Source organism: Vidua macroura, chromosome 3 (assembly GCF_024509145.1).
Source record: "Vidua macroura isolate BioBank_ID:100142 chromosome 3, ASM2450914v1, whole genome shotgun sequence".
NCBI lineage: Eukaryota > Metazoa > Chordata > Aves > Passeriformes > Viduidae > Vidua > Vidua macroura.
Window position 1 is genome coordinate 66,269,490 of NC_071573.1, and position 27,842 is coordinate 66,297,331.

Sequence of the window (27,842 nt, forward strand, 5' to 3'; positions counted from 1 at the left end):
GAGCTTTGCTTAACATATGATGTACTCTAACATACCAAAACAACTCAAAGTAATTTTCTGAAAAAACCCAATTGCACAACAATTTAGTCTTTGACTCTTCAGACATTATCTTCTTAGATAAATAATCAACTCTATTAATAAGAATATGTTATCACACTGTTTAGGAATATTGTAGTTCTGCTTCAATAAAAGTACAACCTTTTTTTCACCTTGAGAACTAGGCTGAAAATAAACATATATTTTTTGGGAAGTATTGTTCTAAACATGCCAAAGCAGCAGTATTTATTCAGTATTTGTATACAGTGAAAATTGAAGGTGCAGGATGATCATGCTGCAGGATTCATTTCCTGCATAAAAATAAACTGTGCACTACAGATCAGAGAGATCAGATGACATTTAATTGATTCCCAATTCAAGAAGTGTAATGATCGAGATAAGCTGACACAATGCCCTGAAGAATAAGACAGTGAACAATTTAAGGTCAAAATAATGTTATGATCGGTCGATTGTGAGCCTGTTGTCAGATAATATGCTCTGGCCATGGAGATTTGAGTTACCTGAGCCATCTCTTTTACGACCATAATAAAAATGAATAAGAGTAGGTTATGTCTCCCATTCACTGATTTAATGTCAAAGCTGATGCTATCTGGTGGTGTATGTCTTACTCTAAAAGTCCTGGTGACCTATATTTTCTAGTTGTTAGTTGCTTACAAAACAATAATTGAGGGTGGAATTGATTCTTCCACACTGGACAGCAAAATGACTTGAAGAGGAGATGTTCTTCTTGGGTCAAAGCACGAGCTGATATTTTGGGATACAGTAAGACTGGGTCTACCCATGCAAGTTTCCCAAATAAGCCCTTATTTTATCTTCTTTGTCTCAGCAGAATTTGGGCACTTCTACCATCTACCTAGTCTTTCTGGACCACTGACCTTCACCCTAGAGCTACTGCATAGTAATTTACACCAGGTGCTGTCCCTAGGTGATAGAAACAGATATGATTCGTCCAGGAAACACGGAATCACAAAGATTTGCTGTGCCTGTATCTTCATTAAGCCTTGGTCTAGCAGCCAGGGTTGCACTTCTGGTCAGTGCAGAAACCATGGACACAAAGTGACAGGTGACAGCACTGATAATTCCTGGGAATTCAGGGCTGGTTACTTCCCCAAGCACACAGTGTGCTTTGAGAGATGCCAGGGAGAAAGGTGACAGCCAGAGGCCATGAAGCAGTTTATGCTGCCCTGGAAGTACTGTGGAGATAGTGTGATTCCAGCTCAAAAACATGACAACTTTTTTCACATTACTCCAATAAAAATAGATACCTTACAGGTATTAAAAATAATTCCCTTACAGGCACTGATACCAGTTCTTCAGATAGTGAAAAATGCAAACAACTATCAAGTTTTGTTACCGGCAGACACGTTCCTATTCATTGTACCAAGGTTTGGGATCAAATGTGCAACAAGTTTAGGTGCCTAAAGATGCAGGATGCTGTTGTTCCTATTGAAAGCAATAGGAACAGTGATTTGGAATTGTGATTAGAATGGGCATAGCTATATTGGCAAGCTTCTTAAAAACTGGAAAAGATGGGTAAACTTGGCCCACACACCAAAAACAATACCAGAGTGAGCCATAAGGGTTGTGATGGCTCAGATAGATTTTGGCAGAGGGTTTGAAGTGGGAGAGTTCTGCCTAAATAGCATTTACATCTTCCCCAAACCTGTTTTAGCTGCATACTGTAGAGGGAAGAAAAAAATCTCCTGAAACCTCCAAAACACAAAGCCATTTCCAGGGCTTTATAAGATGCTATAAAAAAATCAACTCATGATATTATGCAAAGAAAGGCCTGAGATAAATCAATAGCTTAAAGCAGCCTGTCTGGGGTTTGGGAGCTCTGCACATTTTGAAATATGGCACATCCTCAGATCTGAACACTATGAGAAAGAGTTAATTTTATTAATAAAATGCAAGTGACCCTGAGATTTGTATGCTCTCTCTTTCCCTATAGTTAGCTTTCCGCAGTTTAACACAGCTATTACAGTAATGCATTGGTGGCTTGCCAAGGGCCACAAAAATAATGTACAAGGAGCTTTCTAAAAGCTTGCAGTTATTTTTCAGACCTGATAGTTCCTTTCTTGTGTTGCTATCCTCACATACAACTCTGACCTCGCAGGTTTACAGCACACTAGGGCAAATAGCAAGTGCTGGGAAGTGGGGTAGGGTGCCTTCAAGAGCTGAAAGCATTGCTTCTGCTTTATGACTGGGATTGCAGCTCTTCTGTCCACTGCCACAGATGTCTACAATTACTTTCAGCAGTGCTCTAGGAGGTGTTTCACTGATTATCTAGACCCTCACTTCAAGAAGAAAATAAGCACTTTTGGTGCTGAAGTGTCCAAAGTGGGACCATGAAGCTGGTGAAGGGTCTAGAGTATGAATCATATGGGGGCATTTGAGGAAACTGGCTGCAGTTGTTTAGCCTGGAGAAAAGGAGGCTCAGAAGAGGCCTTATAGCTCTCTAAAACTACCTGAAAGGAGGTTGTAGCAGGGTGGGGTTCAGCCTCTTCTACCAGACAATTAGTGACAGGACAAGAGGAAATGGCCTCAAGCTGCAGCAGGGAGGTTCAGGTCCAACATCAGGAGGAATTTTTTCACAGAAAGTGTTGTCAAGAATTGGAACAGGCTGCCCAGGGAAGTGGTGGAGTCATAATCCCTGGAATCATTAAAGAAATGACTGGACACAGCACTTAGTGCTATGGTTTAGTTGGCATGGTGCTGTTTGGTCAAAGGCTGCACTTGATGATCTTGAAGGTATTTTCCAACCTTAATGATTGTGTGATTCTGTGTTTCCAATCTAATTTATTTTTTAGTCCATACATAGGACAACCAAACAACTCTAAGGAGCTTGGTGTTCCAAGTGGCTTCTACCTTCCTGGTCCCTCAGAAAATCAGCATTTTACAAACCTGAAGAAGAGCAGAAATTAGGAGCAAGCTTATTTCAGGTTTGTGGTCAGTAGCACACTGCCAGCAGGGGTGTGGCAGAGGTTTCCAAATGTACCTGCAAAACTCTTGTGCAGAAAGCTGCTGTCTTGTGCCTGCAGGTCTCCACAACCTTCCTCACATGCTGCACATGCTGTATAACCTTCCACACATGCCTGTGTGCAATGCAAACAGCTGCAACCATTGTTCCCATCTCTGTATATCTTGAGAAGGCAAAACACCCTGTAAGCAGTCTCAACCGCAGTAACAATCACAGGTCTTGCTTCTATTGCAAGAAAAATGGATTAATTTGACCTGGTCACAATAAAAACACAGGATAAATTGGGTAAACACAATCTCAGTGCATCAGGATTTAAATGCCACTAGCAGTAAAATGAGGGAGAGCAGGAAGCAATAAAACTCAGCAGTATTAAACTCATTATATTGCACAACTGTTGTGGTATTAATGAGCTCATTTTGCACATAGACAATGAGTGCAATGCAGCTGATCTGGTGTCAGTATAATAAGTTTTATCTTTTTACTCCCATTCCTATGCACTTTTAAATTCATACTGAAGATGATGCATAAATTGAAATTTAATTTTCTTTCCTTTTTCTATTGAAAAGAAAGACATCCCCCAAAACTCATCTTCCAGCATTGCTGTCACCTCCCACACAGTTCACATATTTTAAAGATTCACTATGAATAAAAACACACACATTCAAAGTAAGTCAACTTTTAATTTCTTTTGAAAAAACAAAAAGAAGCTTCTTAATGAGGGTAGACTTCTTAATTGGGAGAACTTGAAAGCCTTACTTGCAAGAGCTGCAGCTGCAGTAAGAGAGGCTGCTACTGAGAGGGAACACGTTGCGTGGAGAGGAGCTTCCTCCTGTGTCTGTGCCTGCACGAGGGGATCCTGCAGGATGAGGGGGTCCCTCTAAGGAAAGAGGCTGGTCTTCAGCATGTTGTCTTGTCAAGCAGATTTGAGTCATGTGAGAGCAGAAGGGACATGTAGGACCAGTGGAGGCTTTCTGCCCACACAGGAAAAGTGGGGTTTTGCAGAGGTGGGCAAAAGATGACAGGTGGCTTTGGGGAAAGGAGCTGTGGCTGAGCCACAAAGCACTGCCATGAAGGGCTCCTTGCTGATGCACTGGCAGGCACTGCCCTCACCTCTACCTTCCTTCCCCCTGAGGTATAACAGGCAGTCTCTGCCCAGCTCCCTCCTGGGCACAAGTCAGAGCACTGAGCCAACAAACATTCAGAGGAATTGCTCTGAGCTGGAGGAGGCTGCAGGCTTGCAGAGCAGAGATTGTTGTAGGCATCCAGCTAAATAAAGTGTGGTCAGAAGCAGCTACACGGGGATAATTGCAAGATAGTGATCATCATTAGACATGCTGGTTAATGTCTCCTGAATATACTTGCACAGAGAGGCTCATCAGACTGAGCAGGGCTTCAGTAACAAAGCCAAGGGCTTGGAAATGGTCTTCCTGTTGCTGGACATTGCCATGCCTGCAAGTCTGGTACCACTACCCCTCGTGTTGAATTAATGGGATGGGCAGTGAGCTAAACCCACCACGGAGCTGACACAGGGTTTGCCAGGGAGCTCCTGAGACAGGCTGCAAGGGCTCTCAGTTACTGCATGAAAGAGATTACAGATGTTTTGATCAGTTAAAAGTACTTTAAAATATATAAGCCACCCATAAAATTTGCAAGTTGAATCTGTGAAAATCCAAGCTTCTGCTCTAAAAGATAGAAATGACCAGGAGCTGCTTCTGTTGGAATGAGACTGCCAGGGCATTCTCCAGGGCAGCTTCCCAGACCCTGATGTTTCCTCTCCAGCCCTGAAGCATGTAATCAGACAGTGTCTAAGGCAAAACACTTGGACTCATTTCTGAAACCTTCCCAAGTTTTCCTTCACACCTTAAAGCTGCCAGTTCAGCAGCCCAGCTCTGCAAGGGACTTAGCAGGGATGAAGTGCTGGAAAAGGACCATAAAAAACTGAAACCCAAGTTGGACTAGGTGATCTCCAGCCACCTTCCTCCTGAGCAAAATTTTCCTGCTGTTCTGTAATTCTCATCACCATCTTACTCTGCTTTCTTTCAGTGTCACTGTACTACCAAGAATCAGGAGCATCACAGCACTTAATTCTGTAAGGCATTGTTATTTTCATAATGCCAATATCTTCTCCTAGGGTTCCAATTCCAACAGCGTGACTCCTCTGTTGTACTAAAAAGAGATTTTATTTAGATGTCAACTTAAAATATTGCAAATTGCAGAATGACTCATGATATCAATTTAACAAAAACATCCTTGCACTGCCAGATTTAGAGAGAGAGCTCCTTAGAAATTCCATTTTCAGACACCTTTGTGCTTGCAAAAACATACTAGGCACCCTACCAACAAAGTGGCAACTTTTGCAGAATTACATAATATAAAGCCTAATGGGAAGCTTTTAACTTTGATAGCTGACTCCGAGAGAAATTTTCCATTAAAATCACAACAAACGCCTGCAACAAAGTCATAAGACAAATGTCTTGTTTTTGTTTGTAGCTACTGGGCTTCTAATGTTCCCAGAATCACTGAAGTTGGAAATGACCTCTGAGATCAAGTTCAACCTTTGACTGATCACTACCTTATCAACTAGACCACAGCATTAAGGGCTACATTCAATCATTTCTTGAACACCTCCTGGGATGGTGACTCCATCACCTCACTGGGCAGCCCATTCCAATGCTTAACCACCATTTCTGTGAGGAAATTTCTTCTGATGTCCAGTCTGAATCTCCACTGGCACAGCTTGAGACTATGCCCTCTTGTCCTGTCACAATTACCTGGGAGAAGAGACCAACCCCAATCTAGCTACAACCTCCTTTCAGGAAGGGATCAATAAGGTGCCTCTGGAGCCTCCTTTTCTCTGGGCTAAACCACCCCAGCTCCGCCTGCTTCTCCGCACAGGACTTGTGCTTCAGACCTTCAGCAGTTCTGTTTCCCTTCTCTGGACTCACTCCAGCACCTCAGTGTCCTTCTTGTAGTGAGGGGTCCAGAATTGGACACAGGATTTGAGGCGCTGAGTACAGGGTGACAATCACTCACTCCTCTGGTCTTGCTGGTCAGACTAATTTTCATACAAGCCAGGAAGCCACTGCCCTTCTTGGCCACCTGTGCACACTGCTGGTTCATGTTTAGCCAGCTGTCAAACATCACCCCCACTATACAACAACATAGCATAGCTCAGCACAATGAATGTATTACAAAACCATTTATGAATCATGTTTTGTTCCATTAAACATTCCCCCAAAGTGTGTTTTCTATATGATCCATCCATTAGGGTCTCCTGCTATGTGGGGGCTTTTTGGAGGGACAAGGCATTCTTTTTGCAGGCCAGGCAGATGTGTAGAAAACTGAGAACTAACTGACTGCACACAGTTGGAGAAAATATGCTATATTAAAGCAGTAAGGCTTGTCAGGGAGATGAAAAGAGCCCTGGCTTGTGTGTATTCAGCCAGTTACATAGTACAGCAAAAACCTCCAGGCGAACAGTTTCATTAAACATTAATTTGTGAAGCACTTCAAAGTTTAGGTTGAGGCATGCTTCTGTATAATACATGATATTATTTATCATCTAAAAAAGTTGTTTAGGATGCAATTAGGGAATAATCCTACAGCTCTCAGCAGTGATTCAATGGAATTCAAGGAGGCCTCACATCATTTAACACCGACAAACATACAGCAGAGGAAGGGCTTGCATGTCTCTCTCCCTTTTAATTTGGCAGATCTGAGGGAAAAAAAGTTGTGGGCTTTAAAGCATGGCCTTTGATTCATTTGCTTGAACATTTCAAGCTTATCAAAGTAGCTTAGCTCATAGAAGACAGTTAGGAGTTGTTTACACTCATCCATGGTGTGCTGAAAAATGGGCAAATAGTAACCTTCACAGCAACACTGGTTAGAAGGCTTTGCAGACGATGGGCAACAACTCAGCCTTATTCTCCAGTCCCTTCCTCACCCCTGAGCTGAAGCTGCTGTTGTTGCATTAAGTGCTTGGGAGCAGCAAAGAGAACATCTTTCCAAGAAGCAGATGACTGAGCGGGGGCTGAGCCCTCAGGGAAGATGACAGCATGGAAACCAGCATGAAGCAGAGCACCGGTCCCTGTGCCCCCTGAGTTCCTCCTGCACAAGCACTGGCTGGGCAGCACAGTCCAGCAATGCAGGACAAAGCCTACCTGCAAGGCAGCTGATACCTTGGGATCAGCAAAGACCAAAACTGTCTGCACCTACCCTCTGATTTTATAGGTATACCTGTCCCCCAGAACCAGTGAATAAGCGCGAATAATAGTGAAACATTATTTCAACAGTAAAGACAAAAAGATGTCATGGTCTTAAACATATGGGACTATTCAGGGCAGTTACGATTTCACATAAAAGTTGAATTCATGAAATACACAGGAAATCAAACCAGCAGGTTCTATTTTCTTGTCATTTTTGTGAAATACTTTAGGAAGCATTTAAGAGCATACTCTCTTCTATAAAGAATGACCTTTACCTTCTACTCACCATTCTTCAGCTCAGTGCAGCATGCTATGCTGTACAGTGGCTTGTTCATACAGCTTGTTCATGCAGCATGTTCATACAAGAAGTCCTAAAAAGCACTATAATTTCAAGAACTGCTTTGTAGACCTATTTTCTGTAACAGCTGGATTATTGTCCATAATCACAAATTCCCTGCTGTAATGCGACCATTTCAGAATCTCATCTAGCTCCTTTACCAGATCCACTACCAGGCACCACTGAAAGAGGAAAAAAAAAGGAAATATACAGAAACATGAATAATTTGTTAATGAGAAGCAGTTACTGTGAAGGGCAGCTCTGGTGCAATTGAAGAATTTTCCACCACACCGAAAGTTCTAATATTCTTTGCTATTGAAATGGCAAATTAACTGCAGCAATTGCTGACTATTAAAAAGCCAGCTGAGGTAGGAGAGCCCAGCAGCACCACACCTAACACTGCCCTACAGCCAGCTCCAGCTGAGGCTAGAAGGCATCTTCTGGAGGTGATCTAGTCCTACAGTCATCCCCATGCACACATACTGGTTTTGAAGAAGACTCCACGGCCTCTAGGGGTAACCTGTTCCACTGTCTGACCACCCTTATAGGAAAAGGTTTTTCTGATGTTTCAACATTCTCCTGTATTTCAATTTATGCCCATTGCCTCTCAACCTGCCACTAAGCAGCATTAAGAAGAGCCTGGCTGGGTTTAGTCCCCCTTCTGTCATGCATTTGTGTTGGGAAGGTCCTTCCTCAGCATCCTCCAAGTAGAGCAGTTCCAACTCTTAACCTCCTTGTAGAACAGATGCTCCACTTCCTATCATCACAGCCTTTTGATGACCTAGGTTCATTAAATCTGTCTCTCTTGTACCGAGGAAACCCAGGTCAGAACACCGCTGCAGATCTGAGGAAAGGATCACCATCCCTGATGTGCCAGGAACACAGTTCCTAATACAACCTGGGAGACTGCTGGCCTTTGTTGTAGGCTGGCTCAAGGTCAGCTTGGCACCATGATTCCCACTGCATTTTCAAAACTCACCTTAACACAAGCTTCCCTTTTCCTGGTCAGCATGCAGGCATCACTCAGATTGCAGAGGCTTCTTCCACACCACACTCACTTCACCCTGCTCCGCAACAGGGCTGGCAGGAGGCCCAGCACAGCCCATGGCCCATGACTGACTCAGCAGCAGGGAGAGGAAGCAAGCTTTTCAGTAGCCAGGAACAAGTTTAGCAAGTTCCTAGGACTATGAAAGACATATTTTTACAGTAAATGCTTTACTATGAAAGCTTTCATAAAAGCATCCAAGAAGTTGGAAGTGGCAGATGAAAAATTTGCCCAGATTTTACACTACAGAAAGGAATTAAAGAGCACAAAAGAATACATTTGAAGTTCTCTACTTCCCCAGAGTCATGCAGTAACATGAATTGAGCTAAAGCACCCCAGCTGAACTTCCAAAAGTATTCACGTATCACCATAGCCTGTAGAAAGATTATAGTCTTTTATTGATTTATTGTTTTACAGATTCAGCTTTCAATAATAAAGTTCAATAAATCAATTCCCTAATCATAAAAACTCATTTTACACATTATGTACAGGTACCCAAACATGTCACAGCGATAGCACAGACCTTCACATAGAACAAGCTGGGGAGAGGCGCTAAGGGCAAGGTCGTACATTCAGAGATCAAGTCGTGGATATGCACAGTGCTTTTGGCACACCTCACTGAAGACTGCCCACACAGGGACAGTAAAATAATTCCAACTAAGTGATACTGTGGATTAGTTCAACTACATTAATTCCAGGAGGAACACTTAATTCACAATTAAACTGGCCATCAGAAGAGATTTAAGTTGAATCAAATGCAGCTGAACTAATCATTTTAGTTTTATTAAGCAACCCTCTGTAGACAAATTCTAGGCCTTGAGATCTGTCTCCAATATTAAATACATCTTTTTAGCTGAGATAGGCAGAAGTTTGAGGACCGAGGGAACTCAGGTATGAGAAGTATTCTTTGGCAGTTGGATACAAATATAAAAAATACATTATTTTTGAGGGCTAAACTAAGCTTTTTCATTACTGCCAGCACCAGAACTGTTTCAGTGACACAGTAACACATACTGGAACGTAAACACAATCTTGCATTTTAATGAAACAAAATTCATACTACAGATGAACATCAATACTCCAGATACCCTTCAACAGGCTACCCACTCCCCACAAAAGTTGGACTTAACACTCAATGAGAAAATTTGCCCATGTCAATGACAGGGCCCAGGAAGCATTGCACAACTGTTCACCTTCTCTGCAATACAGGACCTGGCACACAAAAGAGACCAGATGACAAAGTGTATTTGTAAGTATTCCAGCTCCTATGGAAAACTATTTTATGTCAAAACCCTTAGTTCATTTGTTGAATGTCCCTTGCTCTTTTCTGAGATAAAATAGACCACAGGTCTCTTTCTGTAACTGCAATCTAACCTTAGGATGACAAAAAAACGCAGCTAAGAGTTTATGCAATCTGCTTTGTAACATTACATCAAGCAACAAGTTAAAATACACCATTTCACAATGAGGCAGACATTCGTTTGAAATCTGGCAATTCCCTTTTAAAAACAGTTGTTTTCCCTTCTAGTGACATGGCTATCCCAAAGGAGATAAAGCCAGGCTCAGTTCGGAGAGTGGGGGGAGGGGGAAACAGGAAACACTTCCAGAATGAAGCATTCCACAGTTCCACAGCCTGCAGGGCAGAACTTCAGTAATACAGATCTAAAGATATTGCTTTGTCCAAATGCAGCCATAAACTTGTAATTTTAAACTACTTCCAAAACAGGAATGTAACTCCAACAGGCCATTCCATGATGAAGACCATTTAGCCAATATCTCTACTTAGTTCTATCTCAGTGCTGAAATACTGTAGGGCAGCTTCACTTCATCTTCCTTCTTTGTCCGCTTTCAAACTTCTAATGCTCAGTTCAGAACAAATAAAAATAACAAAAGGCTTAAGCAGACTCCCTTGCTGGGCACACAAGTACAAGCAGCAAATCACATTTAGCTATGGAAGTCGACTCAGACCTTTTTCGTATCTTTTGGCAAATGATGCCAGAGCCTTTTTCTGCTTGTTACCTTGAATGAGCATGTTACGGGGAGAAAAGGTATACAAACAATACATAGTACTGTTTATGCTTATTCCCAATAGAAAACTGACCTCATGCTGAGCTGTTGCATTCACTCAGGGCTGTAGGAATACTTTCATTCTACCACTAAAAAAAAAAAAAAAAAAAAAAAAGCTAGATACTGCAACATAGACTGCTTAATCCACTTACCATAGAAGCATCCACCCCTTTTTATGGAATCTTCTCAGTATTTCTAGAATTTAACACCTACAGGTGGCTTAGTCATCTCAGCCAAGCTGCAGTCTCTATTTTCAGTTAACAAAACCAGCTTCTCTAGAATTCACATATTACATAGTAAATATATCTGAAGACAAACCATTAGCTCTGAAATGCCTGACCATGAAGAATTAAGAAAAAACGATGGGAGTTCCTTCTTGGTTAGCATGGACTCCTATTTACATTGTCTTGTAGATTTCACAACGCTCAATTCTTGCATGTTCATTCTGACACTTGAATGTCAAAGTGAGGGCAATTCAGCTTTGCTTTTAGTAACTGTCTTTTTCAAACAGGAAATCTGTGAATTCCCCTCCCCATAGATTCTCACGCATTCACACAGACTCTCTAGAAAGGTAAGACACTTTATTGAATTTTTTTGATAAATTAAGAAAGGACTATGAACCAGACTTATGGGTCACAGGTGCTTGTAAACAGACATCAGTTCCTTCCCACAGAAAGCTTGACTCCATGCACTCAGCCCGAAGTCACTTTCCCCAGCGTTGCTCACAGGCTGCATAGTGATGGAGAGCAGAGAAAAAGTCTTCATAGCTGATGTTTAGGTGGGAAGGCAAAGAACTGAGAAAGCAAGTTAGAAACATTAAAATAAGCTTTTATAAACACCACACTATTCATACAGCCACTCAGGAATATCACTAAAAGCAAGCTACAGTCTGAGTAACCTTGTGAAGTTGTTCTCAACATGGTTATTGTCAGTCAACTCTAAACCAGTCAACCTCTAAACCAAAGCCTCCCATTAGAGTATACAGGGTCCTTCGAATCAGTGAAAAGCTGGAGCAGCACAGTGTGCCCATACGTTTCAGTGTGCTATAAATGAGCTTGGACTTAAGAAGTTCAGCAAATCCAGTCAGTCCAATTACTACTACAACTGAAAAGCAATCCATAGGTGCGATCTTCTTGTATTATTTCATTTCCCTTGCATCCTTAGTTTCCCTCTTAGAAACTTATAAGCCACAGAAAATCAACACTGATATAAGGAACACTGTCAAATGGGACTGTACAACACACTAGGTGGTGACAGAAGTTGTTTCTTAAACCTGAGGCATGAAGCCTGCTGTTGCCTAGTCAGGACTAAAAATCCAACAATGAATGTTTGACAGGTTTCATTTAATAATTTTAAAATATCCTCAAATCAATCTCCACACACTTATTTAGCTGGATCTCGTCTTTTGGCCAGTTCCATAAGTTACGTCACAAAGACTTGTTTAGCTAGATATTTTTCATTCCAGTGTGTTTCACAACGTTTATAAGCAACTCACATGATTTCTGTCAGTCTGATGTGCCACGGAAGGAATCCTAATGTGCTGTCCACAGGACCAAACTTCAAGACTAAATCAGGATCAGGAAATCCATTTGTACCTGTAATAACAAGTTACACTAGGTTTTATTAAATTCATCATAGGATTTGTTTTAGTTCTAAACCCTAAGGCATCTGCTTTTTCATGAAATGCCTTTTTTTTTTTTTTTAATGAAGGTCCCAAGGACAAGTTAACAATTAAAAGCCCAAGAGGACAGACTGGTCTTGCAACACCTAAACGACCAACTGAGCAAAAGCTTAGGCAGCCACTGCAGGCCCAGCTGGACTGTTATTTTTATGTCAGGTAGTTTTCAAAGACTTTCTATGGAAATTACAGGAACAGTTACATTGTTTTGAATAACAGCAAACCCTAACAATGCTGTTTCATCTGACTTGTTCTAGTTTTGTCTTGGCAAACTCGATTTTAGTAGCACAGAACATGCTGTACCCTGACTCTACCTACTATAATCCTTACTTAACTATACAGAGCTGCAATCACGTAGAGTAAAAGGACATAAAAAAAAAGCTTAAGGAAGTTTCACTGAAGAACACCTTGGTACTACAGACCATCAAGAAAAAAAAAAATAAAACCACAAACCCAACTTGTTAGATGACTTGTCTCTTTCTCAGTATGAGACCAGACAGAAATTTTAAAACCAACTTACTATAAAATTTTGAAGACACTGCTGCAGTTGGCATCTTTCTGGTTAGATGAGTGAGCAAGAACAGGGCAGTGTGTCTTTTTCTGTTATTATGTGGACAACCTGACCCATTCTAGGGCAGAGCAAGGTAATATTGATGAATTCCACTAAGTGCCCACACTCTCACTACCCACACCTTAAAAACCCAGCCAGTCCCTCCTTTGTGAGAGCATCCTACTGATCTTCTGAGGCTAAAGACAATTACTGACTAAACACCACTGCCTCTGTCTCCCTTCCATATACTTCTGCAGTGCCTAAGCTACTCCAGGCTAAAACTGACAGACAGGAAATAGGCTTAGAATGAGCAGTCTGAGTCCAGCTTTTCCTGCTAATTCTAGTAAGTTGATTAGAGCAACACGTGAAAACCAGAAGAGCACCCCAAGGGGACCCAAGAAGCTAAACTGCTCCTCTTGTACCTGCCTAGCTCATCTGAAAAGCATTCCAGCAGTCATAACCCTATTTTGCTATAATGCTGCAATTAGTTATGATTAATGCAGGTAATTTGTTGTCACCCCTTCCACTATGCACCACTATCAGTTAAGTGCAAGAGTGCTTATACTGGGTAATGACTATCTTTAGCAGATAAAGTTTAATACAGCCTACTTGCTCCAAACTTCCGATATTATTTCTCAATTCTTTCCTCATTTGCCTAAAAAAAAAAAAAAAAAAAAACCACAAAAAAACCCCACTACACAAAAGCAGTCAAGAGCCTTTAACAGTTTTCAGATTAGTTGTAGAGGAACTTAACTTCAGGAATAACAGAAAAGGAAACTAAGGCCAGATTTTGCTCCACCCAGGTTTTGAAACTGAAGCTGGAGATTTTTCAAAAAGTTCACATCCTCCCTCCCCACTGAATCACCACAATAATGATGATACCTTTTATCAGAAGTAAAGAAGCTATCTTCCCCAAGCATGTGCATTTCTAAGGAAGGATGAAGTTTTTAGACAGGAATGTCTTGTGCCACAGTCCAAATCTTATTGCAAAGTTAAGAAAAAAATTGCAAAGCAAAAGCCACTTCGGTGTCCAGAAGCTAGCACGTTAGTATGAAAGAGCTTTGCAGGGAAGCAGTGAATACTTAGAAGTGGGGACTCTGGAGGAAGTGGACAACTTTACTCATTAGCTGATTCAGTAGCTGAGTACTCATCAGCTGGTACAGCAGCAGGATTTTCAACATTGCAATGTTTTTCAAACAGGAAAAGACCTTCAGAGAGCACAGTTAATACTAACATTTCCTTCTGGTTTCTATCTGAAGGAAAATGAAAATGCACACTGTAGTATTACTGTCACAACAGCCTACTAAAACATACAGTACTGCGCTTTAAAGTCTGCATCCATTTCTCTACATAAACATAGCAGTGCTACAGATAATTTACATGTGGAAGCTCCCTCAGAGCTGCTAGAGTTACAGCAGTCAAGTTTAGCACACACATGATACAAGGATTTGGGAGCAAACTTTAAAAAACAGAAGAGGCCAAAAGACTTGCACATTCAAAGGATGGCAATCTGGCAACATCCCTTCTAGGTCAGGAGTTCTGCAAGGGAAACATGAAGGAATTTTAGAGCTGATAACTCTACCCTTCTCCACACAGATCTCACAGGCAACTTGAGTAGCCTTAATTGATAGTCATGTTCTTTGCTGGAAGGCAAACAGACAGCAAGCAGAGACAATATTAAAATGCAGCTAGCACCTACTTTTCTGAAAACAAGCCAGTTAGCTGAGGCATTGCTCAGAAGAAAGTACTCTTACACTGCAGAAAACTCAAGCTGTAAGAATTAAGTGCATGACTGAATTAAGAATAAGAAAAGCCACATGACAAGCTAGAATCATACCATTTTAGGACTAGGCTTCTATAACTGCACCCTAAACATAAACAAAAAGTTTAAAAACTACATTAATAGGTATTTAAATCAAAATGTAAAACCCCAAAGATTTACAGAATACACCATTAATGCAAACTCTAAGAATGTAACGACTCAAGTATTGCTTTCCAGAACATGCTCTCAAATCAGTAATGCACAGATGCTTACTTTCAATACTATTCCATTAAAAATGCACACAAACTAAATTTACCTACAAGTAAAACAAAGTTTAAAAAGCTGCTGCTAAATAAGTAATGAAAGAATACTTCACCTCCAACAATGTCCCAAACATTAAATAAACAAATTAATAAGGATCAGTTACAGATATTATCCTTAATTATTAGCCACATACATGAAGCAGCGTGTTTCAAAGTTCATAGTTTTGACAGATTAGATTTCTCTTTTGGTGCTCAGCTAGCATGCAATACTTCAAAAATAAATCCACTCATTTTAAGATTAGACCTAATACTTTTAATATATCCAGACAGAAGTTCACCAACAAGTCTGAAAAGCTCCAGTTAAGTATCACTGGCCAAAATACATGCAACAGGTAACAGCTGTCACTGGTTCTCCATTAAATTAGTAACTGTTCTGAAGGAGTGATTGTTAATTTCCTTTAATTGCCTTTGGGGTATAACAGAAGAGATGTCTTAAGTTTTTCTCCAGGTGCCTTATTAAATACATTTAATAGTTCCAGTATAGGAGGATGCTTACAAGAGGTATGGAATTCAGTTTGAAGTTAAATGGCCAAACTGCCATGGAAGTCCGTCCGCAGAACAATTCAGCTGATCACCCACATGAAAAAGAAGAAATTACTCTCTAAAGTCCAATTATTGGGAACCACACTACAACAACATGCCCAAAGGCATCCAAGTTCAAGTGTGCAATCTGAAACCTGAACCCTGCCGAGCCAATTACAGCTGCAATTAACATACACGGATCACCTAGGCAAGCTGAGCAACTCATTATAACTCCATAGGAAAAGTGGATGCTAATTCTAAACTTCTTCTCCCAGGTGTGGTATTAGAGCAGTCCTGCCCTTTTCATAGCTATTGCATGTAGCCACACATCTCAGTGCAGAGTCAGTAATCTGCATGAATTAGTAATGAAGACAACTAAGTTAGTGTGGGTTATAGAGCAGCAAGAGAACAGCAAGTGCTCTATCATTTGCACTCAGGGTAGTAGTCAGGCAGCAAGAACAGTTTTAATTGCTGTAACCAGATCTGGAAAAGACTGCCCATCCATGTTTGCAGCTTGCAACTTGCAGGAAGTTAACCTAAATTAGAATAGTCTAATTTTAGGTAATTCCAAAAGTACTTTTTTTCAGAAAGCTCATTGCAGAACATACCACAGATGCTGTAAACTCTGAAAAGCCAAAACTCAGCAATTTAGCTTAATATTTCTGCTAAAGAATTTTTCTACTTAACAAAACAGCTCAAAAGGCAATCAATTAGTAAGAAATTTTTAACAGAAGCCTAAAAGCAATAATCATAACTTAATAGACTAAGCATCAAGATGCATACATTCCAAGCAATGAATACACTAGAAAACCAAATTGTTATAAATTGAGTACTCTTTCCCCTCCATATTATACTTACTACTTAATAAGTTGTCTAACATATTCACATCCAGGTCTGAATGTGTTCTTTGCTGCTGTGCTACCAACTGACAGAAGTTCTGAGCAGCTTTGACTATATCTGCTTTTCCATCTTCTGGAGACAGCACCTTCAATGCAGATTGGCAATTTAAAACTGAAAGTACAAAACATAGTTTAAAAGCAACAGAAATATAATTGTTTTGCATATGCTTTAGATAGTTACAGATACAGTTGAAAGTAACTTGTAGTTTAATTCCTGTATTTCAACTAGTCACGATATACCTTATCTATCTCTTAGAGAAGTGGGTAAAAGTTTTCTGGATTTGCTGTATTACTAAAACACAAGCTTAAGACAACTACTTTGAGAAGTCTTGTGAGAAGGGGTTTAATTCAGTCTTCAAATGTAGTTTTCCAGGAAATTTGGATGGTTCTTACGCTGTCAGGCAAAGCACTGAGAAGAAAGGTGACTGGATAGTAACTTAAGGTATTCAGGGAAATTAAAAAAAAAACCCAACAAACTAATTTCTACCCTAGAAGAGGAAGGTGTTTTTAACAGCTGCTGTGTACTTTCATGTGACATAATGATTAAGCTTGGGGGCTTCTCTCAATCTGATCACAGCATCTTGATGCAAGAGTTACAGTAAGGATGTAAGATTGCTACATTGAAGTTTGGAACAAGATAATAGTCCAGAATTCATCCATTCATCTGTAATTATGTCTGTGACTTAAGAGGACATTTCACAACAATAATTATCTTAATCCTACACTTCTGAGAGGCAAGAGTCTTTTCATACTACGTGACTTGCATCATTGTCAGTACTGGTAAGGTACCTAAACAGTAAACTTGCCAAGGAAGCTGAAGGCCACAGATAGTACACTGTACTGGCTTGAAGTTATGTGGGTTAAACACCAAAGTGTCAACATTTTAGGCTGATACCAAACTTAGGATTATTATAACCAGATAATTAAAAATAATGTTTCTTAAACCTGACTGTAAAGGACCACACAGCACAGTCAAGATTCATAAGAACACCTAAAAGCCCCTCAGCTCATCTATCCAAAAGCACCGCAATGAAAATAATTGTTCCTTAATACTGCATGATTGATGCAAATTTGCATCAAATGTCCTACATTAAAAAATATTTAAAAGTACCCCTAAATGTAATACATGCAATTTTGTTATTCAGAAGTGAAAAACTGCAGATAATAAACTGCATAAATATCAGTTTGTTCAGTTGAAAACATGAAGCATCTGATCTGACTGTGAAGCTTCCTAAAAAAGAATGAAGAATTTAAAAAGAACAGAAAACACCTCTGCTTTTCACAGTTTCCAGCACAAAAGTTTTCTGAGATTTGAACACACTCTTCTTGTCAGCAAGTCTGAGAAGTCTTTCAGTAGTTTGTTTGGTGTGAACATAAATATCCCAACTTAGGTAAGTGTAGCTAAGTATGCTGGAGATTAAGACATTAATAACCTGTCTACCCCATTTTCTGCTGGTTATTTCAACCTTCACAGGAAGAAAAAAAAAATAGCATGAAATTTGAGTTCTTCCACGTAAATGCTAGTATCTTAGGCTAAGCTGTTCATAAGACAAGTTCAAGTTACAATACTATACTTTACACTGGAAAACTGGCACAACGGATTTTGTTGTGCCACGGATTTTGCTCCTCCACTCATGGGGGAGGCGAACCTTGCAAGCAGCATTTTCAACGCAGCTAAATGTACCACAACTTGTGCAGATTTTTCGTAAGTCTTTGAACTATGATGATCTTAAAGCATAAAGGTTGTTAGGTATTTTTTTACAAGACCCACTTAAATATTATGAGCTGTAGTTAGGAGAGCTGTATCAGCCCATCTCTTTAAGACAAAGGCCCAATTCAAGTACATGCGTGTGATTCATTATATTTTGAACAGACTTCTAGCATTTGTCTTAGGCAGCAGATGAGTAAATGAGTTCTTATAGCAGATACTGCTGTATAAGGAACATCAGCCTTGAAACCTACTCCTACTTTCCACATCTAACTACATGCAAAAGCTATTATTACCAAATTTCTTTTTTTTAACTTGTGCCCTTTACCTTCCTGATGGCATTATACCTCGCCATGACAACCAGCAGTCTTGCTCTTTCCCTTTCTCCTCCCCACTTTGAGGTGTATGTTTGGAAAGATGGAAGCAAACACATGAAGAAAGAGGTCACTGTTCATAGAAATGTGTTTAAGTAAAAGCAGATTTATGATTAATATACAGCTATTTAGAGGCATACCAAGCCCCACTTGTAGTTGATCTTACCTTGACCAGTTTTGTCGTGATTTGCAAATTCCACGGAGTACTTGGAACAATCTAGTCCCAAGAGTTCTTGCTGCTGTTTTAAAATTTCATCCATCAATCTTGAATTATTCCTCTTGAAAATACCTTTAAAAAAAAAGTTGCATATCAGCCAACTCCTATAAAGGGTGTTACAAAATAAATCTGACTCTAAGCAAGAAGAAAAAATTAGTCAGAACTGGTTTCAGACTGGAGTTCACAAGTGCGGGTAAGAATTCAAAGCAAACACTACTGCAGATGACTGATTTGAGTGACCTTGGAAAGACAACTCATGTGCTTTTGTTCTTCTTTCACCCAGCAAGTTGCAACTGCGTAAGGGATAGCTTAAGACTTATTTCATTGTCCTTAGTATGCTAGAAATAGAGAAAGCAATAATCAGCAAAGAACAACCAAGTCAGATTAACACCAAATTTCTTTAAAGCCCACACTGCTTAAGTCTGCTACCACTTATTGCCACATCCCTAAGGCTGCAGGCTAACAAAGCAAGTCACCACTAAATCAGCATTTCGGGTCTCAGTAACTGTCCACTCTTAATAGCATGGATTTCCTAATAAGAGAATTTCACAAGCTGTATGTTTCAAGGAGTTCATGCAGTCTCCAAGGCCTTTTTATACTTACATATTTAAGGCAGACACATTTTGAATGCAGGAAATCACAAAAGCCTGCTTCAAACATACTTGGGTTCCTGTACTAAAATAAATTCTAGCTTTTGAGAAATATAACTCAATTATTTCTAATTAAACGCCACAGCAAAACTAAATGTTACAGCTTAAATATTTACAATCCTGGCTGGCATATTCACTCAGGAACTGGATAATGCTTTTATCATTATATCACAGGGTATTCAGAGGTTTTTACTGAGCTTTGTTCAGAAACCTTATGTCAAACACTTCTGTTGACCAACCTAAAAATGCCCACACACTAATCTTACAATGTAGACAGTGCAAAAGAACGAAAGACATGCAATTTTATGATCAAGCTTAGGATTCAGCACCACAACCTGACTATAGGATCTGGAACTGCTACAACAGTTCCCACATTGGTCAAACAGTACATAAGCACTTATTAAGATCATAATACACTAGGAGTTAGTTTGCAATATGAGGCAATACAATGTATTTATTTAATATGCTAGCCTTTAGATCTAATGAATTAGAACTTTTCTACAGGCTTCATTAGAGGTTTTAATAGGTAGCAAAATATCTGTTTTTCCTCTCATCCTGGATACCTCCTGTAAAAAAAAAAGGAGTTCATGCAGTCTGGATACCTCTTGTAAAAAAAAAAGATTTCATTACAGAAGTGTTAGTGATGCTTATAATTGATTTCGCATGTTTACAGAAAAGCAAGTTGTACTAAGGCACAAACCTCTACAGCAAAAAGTGTGCTAGAATACTTCTGCTAAATTTAAACTCAAATTGTTGCTTTTTGGGCTCCTGCTTTCTAGCGTATACTTATACATAATAGAAATTGAGAATGCTGCTTTAAATAAAACTGTTTGATACAATTCTGCTTGGCTCAGTCTGCTTCATGCTGGGGGTTAGCACAAATTGTCTTCCTTATTCCCAAGGTCAGCAGCAGTGCAGCCACTGCAGTTGCTAATCCTGCACCCTCTTCAAGGGAGATCTGTACAAGGCTGCACGTGCCTCACCTTTAGGAGTCACTTGACTTCCATACACTTTTAGATATGAGAAATAAAACTGTGTTCGATATCCAGACAAACATGTGACATAATTAGGGAAAGGCTCCCAATCTGGGAAATAAGCTGCTGCTCTTCTTCCCCTTTCCCACCCAACACTAACGGTACCAAATCCTTTCTTGTGAAAGGTTTTCGCCTATTTCTGCCAAAGACTGGAAGAACTAATTTTAAACTTCACACTCCAGCTCTAAAGTAAATTACGACATTGAGGACAATGGTAGAAGAACTGACAAAGGTGATTGCTTCTCAGTAAAAAGAGACATCAGATAATGGAATTGGTCCAGCTCCAAAGTGAAGGTCCTTAACACACACAACACAGAAGATTTGCTAAATGTGTTCTTAAGATTTATCTGAGTATCACCCTTCTATTCTGTCCGTTTAGCTCACCCACCCCCTCAGTTGTTCAAACTTGGGAGTTGCATAGCTCTTGGAATAGCAGTTTAACAAACAGGAAGCTACTGTAGTTGTACCATGGAGATGCAGTATGCCTTCCTTGGAAAGGCCTCCACACCTAAATTCTCACTGATCCATCAACCTTGACACATACACAATTTTCCTGAAGAGAAGATCCTGAAGCACAACAGAAGGTAGTAAAAATTCAGACTAACTCAGATCTTAATTAAAAATCAACAACATTTGGGAATACTCCTTCAACATTTGTCTCTCAGTCAGTGCACAAGAGACTTATGAATGCACATCACTGCAAACACAGTCCTGCCAAACACTATATTCACAGGCCAAATTCATATTCAAGAATTTTACATGGTCATGACTCAGCTATATTCTCCTTTCCCTTACAGTGTATCAAAACCCCATTTATCTACAAGGCTCATTTTTTTAAAACTTTGTAAATGCACCCAAGTTAGTTCTGGGAGATGCTGTTGCTTAATTTAAACATGACAAATATAGCAAATAAGTGCATGAGTAGGCCAACTCAGTAGCAGAATTATGTGTCTCTAGGCAATGAAACTTAACTCTTGATTTACTGCTACCCTGCAATTTCATTCACGAAAAGTTAAAGCTAGTCCATAATGTAATTTTAACATTATAAAAAATTTTGGTTTGACAAAGGTCTAATAAGTTTTGGCAATACAACAGCTGTTTGCTGATAAACGAAAAAAAATGCGGCACTACTCATGTTTCTAATATGGAACACAAACATGAAATTGTCACTATTATTTTTCATCAGAAGATCTTCTGGTTTTGAAAAGCAGAAACACTTCTTTGGTCAGAACTCTGGAACCTTTGCAAGCTGGCACAAATGTGTGTATTCCTGCAAATGAAGTGTTCTAAGAATTACATGTATTTAAGCACTAAAATTCCCAATGCAAAAGAGTGTCAAACTCTGTCCTGGTTTGTTTCTTTTAACAACTGAGAACTTGTGAGCTGTTTTCAAGGATAATATTTGTTTTTACAACACAAGCTGCAAGCATGCTATTACATCTGAAGCAAACTAGAAGTGTTTTAGCTTCCTGCAGTAGTCCTTCATTACACAGGTCTTTTCCAGGGCACACACCTTTTGCTCAGATTTACAGCAGCTACAAGCCATGCCCCTTTGCTTGCAACCATAGTATTGCAATATTTTAGGGTTAGATATTGACAAATGAAGTTTGTAATTAAGAGGCTGCAAATTCATCAGGTGTAGAAGTTACAAGAATCTTGAACTGGAAATGAAAAACTGGCACAAAGAAACACCAAGTGATGTCAACAAGATTTGTTTGTCTGACTAGACTACCACAGCCACTTGTTAATGCCTTAAAGGCATCTCAAAGTTCAACATTTTTAATTTCCCTGCTTTTTAAAGCAGCAGAATCTGGTAAAACACAGTATTGAGTTAGCTCTTCCTTGCAAGGGAACACCTTACCAAAGCGGAGTCTAGTAAAGAACATATCTCCACAACATTTCAGTTATTTGCTTTCTCAACTTCTTTCCAGTGCTGACAAGGAAAGAGTAATCAAAAGTTGTAATTGTTATCAGGTATTAACATTCTGAGAACATCAAATAATAAACCACTTCAAAGAATGTATATGCAAGAAACCGTTTTAATACATGAACAACTTTTGCCTACATCCTGTTGGATCACACTGGTTGATAATGGAGGAAAGCGTGGCCATTACACTGGACCTCACAGGATATGGAAAGCTACCAATATCTCCTTTATTCCAAGAGTCTAGGAATAAAAGTAATCCAAGCTGAATGTAGCTAAAGTCACTTAAATTTCACTCAGATTAAAGCCACTTAAGACAGCATTAACCAATCAAAAAATTTGATTTAGAACTAAGAACTTCATAGGTGACCATTCCTCCCACATTTCTTCTTGGAGGGACATTCTGCACTAAGAGAACAGGGGCTCATCAGCAATTCGGAGAAAAGATACTTCTTTCATATTTCCTATTCCTTAAAGGAGATCACCTTATACAGATTAGTGTTATCCCTTTTAATAAATGTGGTCTGAGAACTCCTCTCAACTCGACACCAAAGCACAACTGTTGAACGTGAAATTTCACATGGGTGAAGGCCCACAGCAGATGCCATGTGATACTGGTATCTCACAAGTGCTCCAGCGACATAAAACCACAACATATTTATCCTGCCCAGCAAAATTAACTCACTGCACACCCAGAAGATTTTATGGATTAAACAAATTAGCTAAACTACCAAGTAATCTAGAAGAGACTAGAAGCCTACTTTGGGGCTAATTAAATATTTTTTTTTTGCATACTCTATCCTTCCGAAGCATTTTTAAGAGAGAAAAGTGGTCAGAAGCAAAGCAGTTCTCTAGAAAGCTAAACCCAGGATGAATAACTCCAAATTTTCAATACAGTCACACTATGGGCTTTAACAAAACTTCAGCGTGAAGCATCTATCTAGGAGTCCAAAGTACCCAAATGCCAAGATTCAGCAAGCTCCCAAAATGCACTGTAGACTTGTCCCAAACTATAGCAGGAAAGCTTCACAGAAGTAACACCCAATCAAGCTCTCCCAAATGGCAAAACAACTACGAAAAGAAAGTTAAAGTATATAGCACTAGTAAAAGGCTTCTGCTCCCCAAAAGGTATTTTAAGTGCTATTACATGAAAGTATTATCAATGCCTTCTGACTGCAACAAGGCTGCAGTATTTCCTCAGATAAGGTCTTGACAAGAATGGCTGGATTTGTACCAAGAAACAACTGGCAATACAGAAGTCAACAGAAAAATTCTTCATCAAAAGCCTGAAACTTTAGTTTGCATTATTTAACTCAGGTATGTAGAGTAGCATTAAGTTTATTATGGCTTTGTCATGCTGCACAACAATGAAAATTGAGAGAAAGGGCTTCCATACATCAGGGGCAGTAAAGCCAGACCACCTTTGGCCTCCAAACATGCTGAGGCAACAGAGAGTCTCAGTTCTGAGCCCTGCACAACTCCAGCCAAGTTGTCTTTACAGTTACTGGTGCAGTTGCTGTAACAAAACAGTGTGAGCTGGAATGCAGCTACTTATTTTGACAGTGAAGAATACATGAACCTTCTATTTAGCAATTTTGTAAAAAATACAGAAATTCATTACTATAAGCAAATAAACAGCTTATCTAGCACTTCTTCTGTAAAGAACTTCATGCTTCCCTTTCCTCCTATAGAAGAGGCAGTTAAGGACATATTTTGAATTTAATCCTTCTGCAGGATTAAATTTCTTGCAGAGAAGGCAACCATGGAAGACCAAGCTTGTAAACAAGGTTTCCTATTGCAATCAAAAGAATCTCAGTACTACAGATATGCAGTGAAGGAAAAGAAACAAATTAATGTATCCCTCACCAAGGCTAACACTGATCCAGAGCACTCATTATTTTTCCTTCTCCACCACAGCCAGCACCAGTGGGGACTCTGACAAATCAACAGCTGGTACACTTGTATGAACACAAACCCCCAAAAGCAGCTCAGCAGTCCAAAAGCACTACTCACCATCTGAGTCGATGGAAACAAGTGCACACTGTAATTAAGGGTCACCCTCTGCTACTGACAAGAGCATTTTGTACCTGACTTTATTCACCTTCACTATTATCAGTGTTAGTGCTGAGGGTTCCAGACTCCACCACCACTGAGCACCGGATTTAGCAACAGCTGCAACATCCTACTTAATGACAAGTCTATCTGGAAATGCTGTATGCTCAATCAAGGCACCCTAAGGAGCTTAGCACCACAAGAAAGGCAGCATATGTGCTATTACCAGCAGTAAGCATGCACTAGAGCTGTATGAATGACTACGTGCTCGCTCTCTGAAGCTGAAGTCAGCCTAAAAAGCTCTGCTGTGCACAAAGCAGTTGTGGCTGCTATCCTGGACAACCCACTGAACACCTGCATGGAACATGATATGTAATGGCAGGCTATTCTCATCAACCCTAGAAGTTTGGCAAAAGACACAGCTTTAAAACTTTTTCGTTGCTCCGCCTTCTTTGATTTTGCGCCAACAAACTGGAAATCAAGCTAGCAATTAAAGTAGTATATTCTAGTATCAGAGGACCAACAGAAGAATAATATTGAAAATACTGAAAAATATGTTTCGATACTGAAATAATGAGATAATAGCCCTATTTTCAGATCTCAGAGGTAACAGCAAAACCTCTTAACATGTAACTTTAGAATGAAAAATTAAAATCCACACTCATCACATAACCTGCACCTAGAACAAAAAGAACCAAACTAAACAAAATAAAGAATTCCCAACACCAGAACAAAAAATAACATTACAACACAGAACAAAAGTGAACAATTGACATAGTAACTTTTGACTGAATGAAACAATACATGGATACAGAGGTAAATAACCCAAGATTTTAGTTTCTCTGAACTGCTAGCAATAACAATTGTTCTGCAAGGTTATTTCAGCTCTTCAGGCGACAAAACTTTTAATTTCTGGTCATCATATTTAATCTTCTAACAATCAATCTTTGATCTGACTGAAGTTCAACCCATGCTGGAGAAGCAGTAGTAGGTTCTCAAAAAATAATGTTTCAGACACTGCTACAGCTCTGGCTCCTTATTGTGAGACAGGAGCTCAGCAACAGTGGCTACCCAAGCATTGGCTGGTGCCTTCTCCCTCCTCAGTGTTGCACAGTAAAAGCAAGATGAAAACCAAGACGACCAAGAAACACGATTCTCAGCTTGATCTGTTCCTCTGTTCAGTTCTCATACGTATAATTTGTGGAGCACAGTGCTGGAATCTAAAAAGTAACTAAGCACATCCATAATATATTAGGCAATACTGCCCATAGCTTATTTGAGGTTTGAAGTTAAAGATCCTTTACAATAAAAACATCTCTCCTCAAGCTATGAGGGAAACTCTCTTCCTTGGTACTGTTTGCTCTGCAGCATTACACCTGGTTGAATGTTTTGCAAGTTGGGAGTAAAAACTGTCAACATATAAATGACTTTTCAAAAGGTGCTGTTCTCTGTGTGCTTGAGATGTTATGCAAATATTTTATATCATTCTTTGATTTCCAAATGAGGGAGAGTTCTCTCTCTGAAATACAACACAGCCAAGTTCCTCAACAGCCCTGCACAGATGGCCAGTTTAAACTGCTAGGTGACTGCTATTAAGCCCAGTTTCTCATAATGATCCTAGAGTAATTTAGTGAAAGTCAAGTCTTCCAAGTCTTTTATCACATTGGAAGGATCAACCATGAAACAGAACTATAAACGGTGATGGTTTAAAACAAAGTAAAAAATTTTTAAAAAAATCACAAACGCCTATGCTCAAGGAAAGGCCTACATACCTCAGATGCTTCTGCACACTTGATAACAAAAGATTTCCCCTAGTTACGTGGGATGCACTGCTGGACATTTCCTGAAAGAGCACTAGAAGACAACTGTACCTCTAACCTGGCAGAAATCTACACAGTTCACCTAAACTGCATGACACTGCTAAAGAGCCATTGGAAGTGGCTCAAAACAAGTTAAACCCTTGTCTCCCATAGTCTCACCCCTGACAGCAAGAGCACAGGGATCTTCAGGATGAAGTTTTCCTCTGCAGGACAGAAACAGGACACTGTCCGTGTCATGTATTGTTACTCCTTCTGAGTTAACAGCTTGTCCAGTACAGGTTAGAGATTATCTCTCAACAGCTGGACAGAAAGCTTCAACTAAGAGTATCTTGAATATGCCTGGTTTTAGCTCCCCACTAGGAAAGGACAGGTATGAGGAAGTCAGATTTGTTCCATGATTTCCTCACAGTATGTGAAATCCAAACTCTGATCTTATCTTTATGATAGTAAGTGACGTGGAATCAACATACCTGCAAGAGCCAGAGTTCAGTGGTTTTACATTTGAGACTCAGTAATAAATAAAATCACACAGCAGATATGAAAAAACACCAGAGCTTCCATAAGCACTGGCTCAGAGTTAACTCAAATGCCAAGCAGGACCAAATGCAGATCAGGTTATTTAATTTCACAATACAGACAGCACAAAGGACATCCACGCTTATGTTTAACTACTTGTCCATCCTGTTTCTTCACATAGGAGTACCTGAAAATAGACGGCTACTTTCATTGATTCGCTTCTGGAGGTTCAGCCCCAGCTCATAAACAGCACTCATAAGAGCAGGCAGCCTAAAGCTCTTCCCTACTAATAGTCTCTGCCCTACACTTTCAGATGTCAGCAGTTCCTGTCAGCCCGAGGCTGTGGTCAAGGCTCTAGAAAGCAGGCAGGACCGGGTCTTCCCGACACAGGACCAGAAGGGCAACTGGACCACTCCCCAGGCTCCCCGGGGCCAGGAGCTCTGCGGCGGCCAAGCAGCTCCAGCGGACAGGAAAGGAGCTGCCAGCAGAGAGACTGGACCGGACTTGGGAAGACCCCAGAACAGCGCCTCTCCACGCCAGGAGGCGCTCCCAGGGCGGGCACCACCAGGGACTGGGGCACGCCGGCCGCCGCTCACCGTTATGGTCGTAGACGCTGACGTAGGAGATGCCCACGGCCATGCACCACACGACCAGGCTGGCCATGTCCGCGTAGCTCGGCTCCTCCTCGGTCACCACCAGCCCCACGTGCACCGGCAGCTTCCGCAGGGCGCGCCCGTCCGCGCGCCACCGCTGCCGTGCGCGCGCCGCCCCGCCGCGCGCGGGTCCGCGCCGCCGCCAGGCCGCGCGCGCCTCTCGGAAGCCGAGCGCGCGGGCGGCGGGCGCCAGGAGCGCGCAAGAGGTGGCGGCGGCGGCGGCCGCGCGGCCGCGCAGGCACGCGAGCAGCGCGCGCTGCAGGCAGAGCAAGGCGCGCACCAGCGCGTGCAGCGCGCGCCACGCCAGACCGCCCGCCCCGCTCATGGGACCGACCGACAGGAGCGCGTGGGGAGCGGCGGGGGTGCCTCAGCCGCTGCGCGCCGCCCGCCGCGCCATCCCCTCACGGAGCCCGCGTCCCCCGCCCGGCAACCGCCAGCGCCGCCATCTTCCCGCCGCCCCGCCTGATCT

General features: G+C 40.8%; 1 protein-coding gene across 1 annotated transcript; it reads right to left on the reverse strand.

The window, feature by feature from the left end:
* Positions 1–11,251: 11,251 nt before the first annotated feature.
* On the reverse strand, positions 11,252–27,836 carry NUS1 (NUS1 dehydrodolichyl diphosphate synthase subunit). The gene is made up of 5 exons (XM_053973675.1): positions 27,317–27,836; positions 18,674–18,796; positions 16,385–16,537; positions 12,187–12,286; positions 11,252–11,485 (listed from the first exon to the last, which is right to left on the reverse strand). Exons 1-5 carry the CDS (start codon positions 27,696–27,698, stop codon positions 11,395–11,397), a joined length of 849 nt encoding a protein of 282 aa, XP_053829650.1. The 5' UTR covers positions 27,699–27,836; the 3' UTR covers positions 11,252–11,394.
* Between the last annotated feature and the right edge of the window lie 6 nt (positions 27,837–27,842).

Bases quoted from the DNA above. Each gene is read 5' to 3' on its own strand.
- NUS1 (XM_053973675.1), bottom strand. From the start codon at position 27,698: ATGAGCGGGGCGGGCGGTCTGGCGTGGCGCGCGCTGCACGCGCTGGTG. The intron at 18,797-27,316 runs GTGAGCGGCGGC...TTTTTTTTAAAG, and splicing joins CAGCGTCTACGACCATAACG to GTATTTTCAAGAGGAATAAT. The intron at 11,486-12,186 runs GTGAGTTGCTTA...TTGCTTTCTCAG, and splicing joins ATCAGACTGACAGAAATCAT to TTCTTTGCCTTCCCACCTAA.